Source organism: Microtus pennsylvanicus, chromosome X, assembly GCF_037038515.1.
Source record: "Microtus pennsylvanicus isolate mMicPen1 chromosome X, mMicPen1.hap1, whole genome shotgun sequence".
Lineage (NCBI taxonomy): Eukaryota > Metazoa > Chordata > Mammalia > Rodentia > Cricetidae > Microtus > Microtus pennsylvanicus.
In genome coordinates, this window is record NC_134601.1 from 143953923 (window position 1) to 143966374 (window position 12452).

General features: G+C 37.6%; 1 protein-coding gene across 2 annotated transcripts in view; it reads left to right on the plus strand.

The window, feature by feature from the left end:
- Positions 1–12452, plus strand: part of Jade3 (jade family PHD finger 3) — a 121667-nt gene that overhangs the window by 67456 nt on the left and 41759 nt on the right. For both annotated transcript variants that reach the window (XM_075958422.1, XM_075958421.1), the window contains exons 6-7: positions 606–685; positions 6885–7042. In XM_075958422.1, the coding sequence (XP_075814537.1) occupies positions 606–685; positions 6885–7042 (238 nt within the window). The remainder of the gene's footprint in view (positions 1–605; positions 686–6884; positions 7043–12452) is intronic.

A 12452-nucleotide genomic window follows, 5' to 3' on the forward strand; every position in this document is an offset into this window, starting at 1 on the left:
TGGGTCTCTGTCTCTATCTCCATACATCGCCAGATGAAGGTTCTATGATGATATGCATGATATTCGTCAGTATTGCGCTAGGATGGGGTCATTTCAGGTTCCCTATCCTCAGCTGCCCAAGGAACTAACTAGGGACCTCAGCTTGGGCACCTGGGAGCCCCTCTAGGGTCAAGTCTCCTGCCCACCCTAAAGTGGCTCCCTTACCTAAGAATTAACTATGGTGCTAAATATTTGGTTGTGGGTCAAACATTGATTTGTTTAAAATCTTAACAGTACCCTTAGGTAAGTGCTAAAAGATTATTTGTACCACATTCTTAGTTTTTCTATAATTTGGGGGGGGTTGTTTGTTGATAGATCGTTTTCCCTGGCAGAACATGAATTAGGATTAACACCAAGTTGAATCTTCAGTCATTATTAAAGCTTTTATAGTCTGGGTAGTCACTAATGTTTAACTCCATTAAGATTCTCTCTCGGGCACAATTGAATTTTTTCTTCATTAGTATGATATCTATGTGATCTCCTGTCTTTCATATATCTAGTTAGTTAACATTTATTTAAAGTAGTGGTTAATATGTTTCAGTATTTTTTCTAATTATCTTTTGCAGGTCCTTCTACTTCCTTTACTTCTAGCTTAATGTATAGGAAGATGTCAAAAAATCCTAAGGACCATAAGAAGTCTGCTGAGGTGAGATTAAATATTTAATTTCACATTTAAAAGCCAATATCTACCTTCTTCCAACATACTTACAATACCCACAATTTGAAAATGTGCAAAGTAAAATATATACCACTGGATAGATAGGCTCATTTTCTGATAATTGTACTTAGTTTCTAAGAAATATTTCATTTCTCTTTTATGAGATGGTAATTTTTACACTGATTTCTTTTTTTGTTTTTTGTTTGACTGGAGTTATTTTTATTTTTAAAACAATTTTATTTTACATACCAATCCCAATTCCTCTCTCCCATCCTCTCACTACCCCTACCTTCTCCCCACCCCACAACCCCCTATCCACTCCTCAGAGAGGGTGAGGCTTCCCATGGTGAGCCAACAAACTCTGTCACATCACTTGAGGCCGAACAATCTAGGCTGAACAAGGTGAATGGGCTCCAAAAAGCCAGTTCATGTACTAGGGATAGATTCTGATTCCACTGCTAGTGGCCCCACAGACTGCTCAAGCCCCTCAACTGTCACCCATATTCAGAGGGCCTAGTCCAGTCTTATGCAGGGTCCCCAGCTGTCAGTCTGGAGTCAGTGAGCTCCCACTAGCTTGAGTCAGCTGTTTCTGTGGGTTTCCCCATCATGGTCTTGACTCCTTTGCTCATAATATTTTCTCCCTCTCTATGACGTCCAGGAGTTCAGCCCAGTGTTTAGCTGTGGATCTCTGCATCTGCTTCCATCAGTTACTGGATAAAGGTTTTATGATGACAATTAAGATAGTCATCAATCTGATTACAGGGGAAGGACAGATAAGGTGGTTTCTCCACTATTGCTTAGATTCTTAGCTGGGGTCATCCTTGTGGATTCCTGGGAATTTCCGTAGTGCCTTATTTCTCGCTAACCCCATTATGGCTCCCTCTTTCAAGGTATCTCTTTCCTTGCTCTCCCTCTCTGTCCTTCACCCAGCTCAACCTTCCCGAACCCTCATGTTTTCCTACCCACTCCCCTAATACCCTCCCCCATGCTGTCAGTTTATGAAGGAGATCTTGTTTACTTCCTCTCTCCTGGGGAATCCGTGTATGTCTCTCTTAGGGTTCTCCTTGTTTCCTATCCTCTCGGGGGTTGTGGACTGTAGACTGATTATCCTTTGCTTTATGTTTAGTATCCACTTAGGAGTAAGTGCATACCATGTTTGTCTTTCTGAGTCTGGGTTACCTCACTCAGGATGGTTTTTGTTCTGGTTCCATCCATTTGTCTGCAAATTTCAAGATGTTATTGTTTTTTTTACCACTGAGTAGTACTCCATTGTGTGTGTGTGTGTGTGTGTGTGTGTGTGTGTGTGTGTGTGTGTGTGTGTGTGTATCACATTTTCTTTATCTATTCTTCAGTTGTGGGGCATCTAGGTTGTTTCCAGGTTCTGGCTGTTATAAATAATGCTAGGAACATAATTGAGTACATGTCCTTGTGGTATGATTGAACATCCTTTGGGTATATACCCAAAAGTGGTATTGCTGAGTCTTGAGGTAGATTGATTCCCAATTTTCTGAGAAACTGCCATACTGATTTCCAAAGTGGCTGAGCAAGTTTGCACTGCCACCAGCAATGAAGGAATGTTCCCCTTACTCCGCATCCTCTCCAGCATACGCTTTCATCAGTGTTTTTGATCTTAGCCATTCTTACAGGTGTAAGATGGAATCTCAGAGTTATTTTGATTTGCATTTCCCTGATGGCTAAGTATGTTCAGCGTTTGCTTAAGTGTCTTTTGGCCATTTGAGATTTCTCTGTTGAAAATTCTCTGTTCAGTTCAGTGCCCCATTTTTAAAATTGGATTATTTTGTAGTTTGATATCTAGTTTCTTTAGGAGGTTTTTTTAATATATATTTTGGAGATCAACCCTCTTATCAGATGTGGAGTTGGTAAAGATTCTTTTCCATTCTATAAGTTGCTGTTTTGTCTTGTTGACCTTGTCCTTTGCCTTACAGAAACTTCTTAGTTTCAGGAGGTCCGATTTACCTATTGTTACTCTCCGTGTCTGTGCTACTCGGGTTATATTTAGGAAGTGGTCTCTTGTGCTAATGCGTTTAAGTGTACGTTCCACTTTCTCTTCTATGAGGTTCAGTGTGACTGGATTTATGTTGAGGTCTTTGATCCATTTGGACTTGAGTTTTGTGCTAGAAAGGAAAAAAGAGTGCATTAGTTATCTGTTCCTGCATTGGCAATAATCACAAGATTTATGGCTTAAAACAGTATACATTTATTATCTCAGTTTCTGTGAGTAAGGAGTCTGTACTAAGTGTGGCTAGATTCTGTGTTCATAGTCTTTCAAGGCTGCAAACTCTGTGTTCACTGGGATGTTCTCACTGGAGATTCGAAAAGAATTCACTTTCAAGTTATAGGCAGAATTCCTTTCCTTGAAGCTGAAAGACTTGAAATCCTTGTTTTCTTGCAGTCTTTTGACAGAAAGCACCCAGTACCTAAAAGATTTTATAGTTTCTTGCAATTTGGCCTTCTCTCACAACAGGGCCACTTTCTCAGAGGCAACAAAGCTCACAACCATCTGTAATTCCACTTCCAGGGGATCTGATACCCTCTCAGGCACTGGGCACACATGTATTATACATACATATATGAGAATAAATCTTAAAAAACCATTTTAAGAACAATATTGAGTGTTCAATAGAATTTTCTTTAGTTTGGGTTTTCCCATATTTGTCTTATGATTAGACTATAATTAAGTTTTGGGAGAATGATATAATGGGATGAAGAGCCCTTCTTGTAACATTATATCAAGGATTATTATTTGATTAACATGAGGTTTCTCCAGTATAACATTACTTTTTTTCTCCCTTTATCTTGTTCTTTTCACTAAGACTGGTATACTAAAATACAGGACAGGAATGATGTTAGGCAAAGATTCACTTGCTGAAGGAGTTAACAAATACATTTGATGATATTCTGTAGAAATTTATATCTTCTCACTGACTTAAAAAAATATAGGGCTGATAAGATGGTTCAGTGGGTAAAGGCACTTGGTGCCAAGTCTGAGAACCTAATTCTACCTCCAGAAGTCACATGGTAGAAGGAGAGAACCAACTCCAGCAAGTTGTCCTCTTGAGTTATGGCACATCCACACACACACCATGTGTACTCAATAAATAAATGAAAAAAATTTTAATTATATAATTTGTTAATATGGGCTTATATGTATTTGCTTTATATTTTAGGTTTTTCATAAGTATTAGATATTGAACCTATGCCTTGTGCATGCTAGACAAGTACTGTATTATTGAACTACATCTCCATCCTACTTTATATTTTGGATTTATATATTTAGATCCTACATAATTTTTTAGTTCTTTATTTACAACCAAGTCACTCTTTCTTCTCCTTCCTCTCCTCCTAGTCCCCCTCCCACATCCCTTCTGCCCCCCCAATCCACTCTTCCTCAATTTCTATTAAGAGGAGGGCAGGCCTCCCATAGATATCAACCATATATGACATATCAAGTTGAAATCTGGACAAGGCAGCCCAGTATGAGGATGATGGTCCCAAACGCCAGCAAAAAGTCAGAAACAGCCTCTGCTCCCATGGTTAGGAATCCCACAAGAAGACCTAGCTATACAAATGTAACATATATGCAAAGGACCTAAGTCAGTCCCATGCAGACTCCCTGGTTGTTGGTTCAGACTCTGTGAGCCCCTGAGCCCAGGTTAGTGATTCTGTGGGTTTTCTTGTGGTGTCCTTGACCCCTCTGACTCCAATAATCCTTCACTAGGAGTCTCTTACCTGCCACATCATACTTATTCATATCCTTCTTACCCTTGAGTAATTCACTGATAGTGAAAAACATGGATAAGCTGGCTAAAATAAAGTCTTGAGTATAAAGATAACTAGAATAAAACTATCAACTTTCTGAAGTGTAATGTATCTCTAGGTGCGCAAACATGCACTTGTGTTTGCATGTGAGTAAAAAAATGTGCATCTGATGGAGAAAGAAAGAAACAGAAAATTATAATGCATGTAATTGTAAAATATGATATAGTTGAAGAATTATGCACGGTGGTTCATGTCTATAGTACTAGTACATAGGAGGCTAAGGCAGGAGGATTGCCTCAAGTTTGAGACCAGCCTGGACTACAGTATTAAGTCCTGCTTTACAAAAAAAACAAACAACAAAATGGGAGAATGGATAAAGCAGCTCAGTGGTAGATGTGAAGCCCAGGGTTGAATGTCCAGCACCACAGGTGGAAAAGTTAAACGGAATATATCTTAAAGTATCAGACAGATTAAGTAAATGAAAACAAATCAGAAAATAGAAGTTCTAAAGAACATACATAGTAAAGTAGATCTAACTAATATCTATCAAATTGCATTTTTACCAAAATAGACAGTAAAGAATATACCTTCCAGGCTGAAGAGATGGCTCAGAGGTTAAGAGCACTGACTGCTCTTCCAGAGGTCCTGAGTTCAATTCCAGCAACCGCATGGTGGCTTACAGCCATTTATAATGAAATCTGGTGCCCTCTTCTGGCATGCAAGCATACATAGAAGGAATGTTGTATACATAATAAATAAATAAATAAATCTTTAAAAAAAAGAATATACCTTCCTCAGATACCCTGAAAGTACATATCCAGAATAAGATAAAATATTTTTATAAAACATCAATAATTTCCTTTAAATAGGAAACAAGCAACTATTACAATTTGAGAAGCAAGGTATTTTTAGGCTTCTAAGTGTCTAGTCTAAGATATTTACATTACAAAAGGAAAATATGCTAACCTAACAGCAATGAAAACCAGTAAGACAACATCTGAAGAAATTTGACAAGATACCGTCTGAGAGAGGAGTGGGGGGGGGGGAGTGGGAGGCTGGGAGGAGGCGGAAATTGTTTTTTTCTCAATAAAAAAAAAAGAAAAAAAACTTCAAAGTAGGAAAAAAAAGATACCGTCTGAACTGAGTAGTCATATTTCAGTAAAGAAGACATTTAACAACATACATCTCTGATATATTAACATAAGAACGCAGCAATTTTTCTGTGATACTCTTACTAAAAGAAGCCTAAAACCCAAACATGTATAGTCTCAAACCAGTAAGAACATACCAGACAAATCCCAATTGGCAGAACACACTCCAAAATATCTTACAAATACTCTTCAAGTGTCATGAAAGACAGGAAAAGATTGAGACATTGTCACAGATTAGAAAGACAGGAAAAGATTGAGACATTGTCACAGATTAGAAGATTCTAGGAAGGTACAACTATGTTATAATACAGAATCCTGGGTTGAACTCCAAAGCAAAAAGATGCTAAGGAAAAATGGTGAAAATTGAAGTCTATAGATTAGGCAATAGTATACTGTAATGTTAATTTATTAGTTTAGGAGCCAGTGTAACAACTTGGGCCTGTAATCCCAGCAATTACAAGGCTTGAAGTAGGAGGATTCCTGCAAGTTCTAGATCAACCTTAGCTAGTGTGATCTTTTTTCAAAATTAAATAAGAATATTTCTGGTTTAGATAAATTTATTCTAAGGCCAGGTATCCTGGCATATGCCCTTAGTCCCAACATTATGATCCAGAGGCAGAAGAATCACTTAATTTGAGGCCAAACTGGTGGTCTACCTAGGAAGTTCGAGGTCAGTCAGGGCTATGCAATGAGACCCTGTGTCAAAGCAAAACAAAAAAAAATGAGCAATTTACCCTGTATTTAAGATGTTAATATTGTGCAAAAAACTGAAGAATACATAAGAATGCTGTGCCATTTTTATAATTTTTTGTACAGGATTTAAGACTGTAGGCCATGGTGGTCTCAGTATAATTATTTCTAAGTAAAATTTTAAATGAGATAATGCCTAAATAATTGTAAATTATCAGGAGATATGTGTTACTTTAAGAGAGTTAATGATTGTTTCTTTTATTAAAATAAAAAGGCTTCTTTGGAATAACCTACATTTGTTTATTTAAATTCAAGGAGCCAAAAAATGCTGGAAGGATTCCTTTTACCCTTCATTAAATCCAGTCAGTATGCCAAATCTTCCCACACAGAAGTTGTCATGCCCATTTAGGAATCAGGAGATGTTTCTCCTAATAGAAATAGATATTGAGCATGGATAATTGTTTTTATTTTTTTTCTCTAGGATAATTGTTTTTAAAAGAACATTAAACAGTATCAGAGTATCAGTTTCATAGTGATTTTAAAGTATGTGCAATGTGTCTTCCCAGGTATTTCGAAAGGACCTCATCAGTGCGATGAAAATCCCTGACTCTCACCATGTTAGTCCTGACAGCTATTACCTCTTTACTGACACATGGAAAGAAGAGTGGGAAAAGGGAGTACAAGTGCCAGCCAGTCCAGACTCTGTTCCAACACCTTCTCTCAGGTATTGGCATGTTTACAACTTTGACTTAGGAAAAGAGCTCTTTTAGTTTTTTGTGTGTTTTCTTGTGGCGAAACTAAGGAGTAGCTACACATTTCTAACATACAAAGTTAACCTAACTATTAAACCAGGTCGTGATTGATCAATAAATTTCAGCTCATTTATCTAAGAAATTTATAAGATGAAATGCTCTGAAGTCCAATCTAAAATTAGGAAAAGATTTCCCCAAGATTTACATATCTGACTCAGCCATCAGTAGCATTTATTAGTCTTTGAAGAGATAACTTTCTCATAGGGAATTGCTTCAATGTAAGTGGAGTCTCATTAGTGATGGTACTACTACTAAGTAACCAAAGCATATAGCTTCTAAAACAGGAAGTCAAATGAAAAGGGAGTAATAGAATAGTTGGGGTGACTGTAAGTACATGACCTTCACTTTAAAGACTTGAAAACAGTTAAGATAGAAAGACTGATTTTGTGGAAAAGAGATTTTATTCCAAAGGAATTTGTAAGCTCTTCAAAGTAATGCTGGTTTTAGAAACCATTTTATCCTACTGATTTTGGTGTTCCCAGTGCTCTCCACAAGTCTGACGTGAAGCAGAATGTTCAGTATAAGTCTGAGCGAATGCAAGAATTAATAAATAGAACACACAGCTCCAGATGAAGGAATGGTAGAACATGTTGGTTACTGTAAGAAAGTATAAATCTCATTCTACATTTATTTCTACTACTTAATAAAGTACTTTATTTGAGGTAGTGTCTCACTATATAGTCTAGGCAGGCCTTGAACTTACTGTATAGCCCAGAATAGCCTCAAACTACTGTTCTGCCTTAGCCCTCTGAGTACTGGGATTCCAAGCGTATGTCATTATGCCTAATACATGTTAGTTTCTTTCTATTTTGTTTTGTTTGTTTGTTTTGTTTTTCAAGACAGGGTTTCTCTATGTAGCTTTGGAGCCTGTCCTAGAACTCATTCTGTAGACCAGGCTGGTCTTGAACTCACAGAGATCTACCTGCCTCTGCTTCCCGAGTGCTAGCATTAAGGGTGTGTGCCACCACCACCTAGCACATGTTAGTTCTTAAAGACTAGAGATAAACATCCCCAATTTCTCTACTCTTGTCAGCATGTTCATACGTCCTGCTAATGCTCTAGAAGTGCCTATTGAATCACTTCTAGGAATGCAGGCCCAGGCACCCCACACTCAGTTAAGGAAAACTCCCAAACCCTTTCTAGTTTAACACACGTTCCAAGCTTCACTTGTTTATCATTGATACCGTCTCCTACTTCCTAAACAGAGTAACACCAGGAATGAAAAAGAAGAGCGAGGGGCATATTTTCATGCCTTTGCTGTCATATTTTTTACATAAATATAATGGCCCTAGTACTCTATTTTCCATTAACACTCCAAGGATTATTGAAACACCTCAATGTTTGGCCTTGATATTAAGTCAGTATATCAAATATACTTTATTGGGGTGAGTTTAATTTTTGCAAGTTAAGTGGAGAATGTACTACTTTAAAAATTATATCTATCTGATAAGTAGCACAACAAAATTAGGATGGTTTAATAAGAGTAAATTTAGACACTGAGAGTTAGCTTCCTCTCACAGAGACATATACTCCCTAAGTCATATGCGCACTCTGCTCTAATATTTCTTCTGAGAGTTTAGGAGATTTATCATTTTATATGTTGTAATTTTTAGTAAATACCCTCTGTTTCCCATAGATCTTTGCCTATCTTATAAAGCCTTTAATTTTAATTGATCAAGGTAAGCTACTAAATTAATTAATGATCATATAAATTCCTTAACGAAATTCGGAACTTGATAGGTAGATTGTATTTTCAGTTTCTTAGAAGGTATCAGTAATTTTGTAATATATATTTCCTTTGCTTAGCAAAGGTACCTAAAAGATTTGTTAAAGCAGATTTCTTGCTGGAGGCATGGTGGTACATGCCTTTTATCCCTGTATTTGTGAAGCAGAGGCAGACAAACTTATCTCTATTACTACATAGCAAGTTCCCAGACTAGCCATGGCTACACATAGTGAACCTAGTCTCAAAGAAGACTTTTAAATCATATCCTCAGAGTTTTTGATTTGGTAACTCTGAAGTGTGAGGCTTAAGTTTGATTTGTTTTGTTGATCTACATAGGGTATCACTGTGTAGCTCCTTGCCACCTCCTGTGCTGGGATTCCCAAGTGTTGGAATTACAGACATGTCTAGCAGTTTCTCGCACAGTGTTTATACCAATAGTCTAGAGTATGACACTTTGGGAACAATTTTTATGGAATATGTTAATCATATTTGCTGAACTTAATTGAATTTAGCATGTGTATGTCTGTGTGTGTATGCACACGTGCACATTTAAGTACAAGCATGTGGAGTTCCAAAAACAGCCTTGAATGTCATTCTTCAGGTGACATCCATCTTTTTTATATGAATTTTGATTTGTATTTATTTTATGCTAAATTTATTCCCAAGCCATAAGTGTTCGTACTTCTTCAGGGATACCTTTTTATTCTGTGCAACTTCTGACTTAAAAACAATTTGTTCATTCTTAGTGATGATCATCTCAGTGTGACAGAGGCCATTCATGTGTGGGTTAATCAGCCCTTCTTAGATACTTTGTTAACCTGTATGTGTTCAATGACTACAGATTCTACATCTAAAACCTTAAGTTCAGCATTATTCTGTGTATTTTTAAGTATATGGAGCAAAAATTCAGCGTTGTTTTTGAAACACAGACCCAGTCCAGCCCCACTGCTTGACCTGGGCACAATATACTACCAGAAAGGCACACATTACTTTTTTAAAGTGACATAGTTAGTCTTTTCTGATATGCATGCCCTTGATGACCTAGACAGCTTCAAGGGATCACAAAGATTTGATCCTCTTTATTTGTATGGTTTTATAGAGTTTTCTGGGCCAAGAAAATAGTAAACTATTTAATTAAGTCACCTCAAGCTGCTTAGAGGAAGAAGCCTTATCTTTTTTTTTAAATCTTTTTTTTTATTGAGAAAATGAGAAAAAAAAAACAAGTTTCCACCTCCTCCCAGCCTCCCATTTCCCTCCCCCTCCTCCCACCCTTCTCCCCCTCCCCCCACTCCTCTCCCCCTCCCTCTCCAGTCCAAAGAGCAGTCAGGGTTCTCTGCCCTGTGGTAAGTCCTAGGTCCTCCCCCCTCCGTCCATATCTAGGAAGGTGAACATCCAAACTAGCTAGGCTCCCACAAAGCCATCACATTGCGTAGGATCAAAACCACGTGCCATTGTCCTTGGCTTCTCATCAGCCCTCATTGTTCGTCATGTTCAGAGAGTCCAGTTTTATCCCATGCTTTTTCAGTCACAGTCCAGCTGGCCTTGGTGAGCTCCCAATAGATCAGCTCCACTGTCTCAGTGGGTGGGTGCACCCCTCGTGGTCCCGACTTCTTTGCTCATGTTCTCCCTCCTTCTGCTCCTCATTGGGACCTTGGGAGCTCAGTCCAGTGCTCCAGTGTGGGTCTCTGTCTCTATCTCCGTCCATCACCAGATGAAGGTTCTATGATGATATGCAAGATATTCATCAGTATTGCTATAGGATAGGGTCATTTCAGGTTCCCTATTCTCAGCTGCCCAAGGAACTAACTGGGGACCTCAGCTTGGGCACCTGGGAGCCCCTCTAGGGTCAAGTCTCTTGCCCACCCTAAAGTGGGTCCCTTAACTAAGAATTGTGCTTCCGTGCTCCCCTATCCAACCTTCCTTTATCCCAATCATCCTTTTTCCCCAAGTTCCCCCCCTCCTTCCCTTCTCCCTTTTCTCTCCCCATCTCCTCTTACCCCCATCCCCCACCCCACCCCCAAGATCTCAATTTTCTCCCCGGCAATTTTGTCTACTTCCCTTAGCCAAGAGGATAACTATATGTTTTTCCTTTGGTTCACCTTCTTACTTAGCTTCTTTAGGATCACCAATTGTAGGCTCCGTGTCCCTTATTTATGGCTAGAAACCAATTATGAGTGAGTACATCCCATGTTCATTTTTTTGGGTCTGGGATACCTCACTCAGGATAGTGTTTTCTATTTCCATCCATTTGCATGCAAAATTCGAGAAGTCATTGTTTTTTACTGCAGCATAGTACTCTAATGTGTAGATATTCCACACTTTCTTCATCCATTCTTCCATTGAAGGGCATCTAGGTTATTTCCAGGTTCTGGCTATTACAAATAATACTGCTATTATGACATGATATTAGAATATTGAAAAAATACATTTTTATGCCTTCATCTATATTTTCAAAGACAAATTTAAAGGAGGTAGAAATTTAAAAAAAAAAAAGTCTTAAAAAAAGACAAATTTAACCAGGTTGGTGTGTACAATATTTAGGAAGCATAAGTTCTAAGCCAACCTGGACATAATGAGACACTAACTCAAAAAATAAAATCAAATTAATTAAGTTTTATATTATTGTATCAGGCTTATTTGATCCCATAACATCAAATGGCTGCAAGACTGGCTTCTGTATATGACCTGATTCTCTTTAGTGGAATGTATCTTCATGATGTTTGATAATTTTCTGATTCATTGTGGGTTTTTATTTTTGCTTTTTAATTTTTTAGTCGCACACACTTGTATGTGGAGGTGAGGGAATAACTTTCAGAAGTCAATTCTCTCCAACTCCATGTAGGATCAAGAAATTAATCTCAGGTCATTAGGTTTGGTGGCAAGTGTCCTTAATTATGGAGCCACCTTGACAGCATTATTAATATTGAGTTAGTAATATTATTGAGTCTTTGAACTATTTTTACATTTACAGTATGAATCATTTGTCAAATATATAGTTTGTTCCCAGTGTGACAGTGCACATCTTTAATCCTATCTCTTGGGAGGCAATGCGGGCAGATCTCTGGTAGTTCAAGTCCAGCTTGGTCTACTATCTAGTTCTAGGATAGACAGCCTCTGCCTCAAAAATGTGGTTTGTATTTACTTTCTTACAGCTTACTATAGATGCAAATTATCTTTTCATTCTTTTAATAGTCTTTTAGAAAGTAAAGGTATTTTTACTCTAGGTCATTTTTTTTCTTTTAGGATGTTTTTAGTGTCAAATCTATGAATTTTCACCTACCTTCCATCCATTTCAAAGAGTTTCACATGTGTTTCTTTTAACAATTTTATAGTTATTATACTTTACATTTAAATGTATGATCTCTTTTGAATTAATTTTTAAAGTTTACTCTTTGACAATTTTATGCATATATACTTTGATTATTTACAACTTTCTAATCCCCCTCCTATTCCTATTGAAGCACTTCTTCCCAACAAATAACCCTCCTGCTTTAGTGTGTATTTTTCAAACTTAATTAGGGTTGCTTATATAAGCCTGAGTAGAAGGTTATTTACTAGAGCATAGGCAACATCTACTGGCTACACCACTGAAGAAA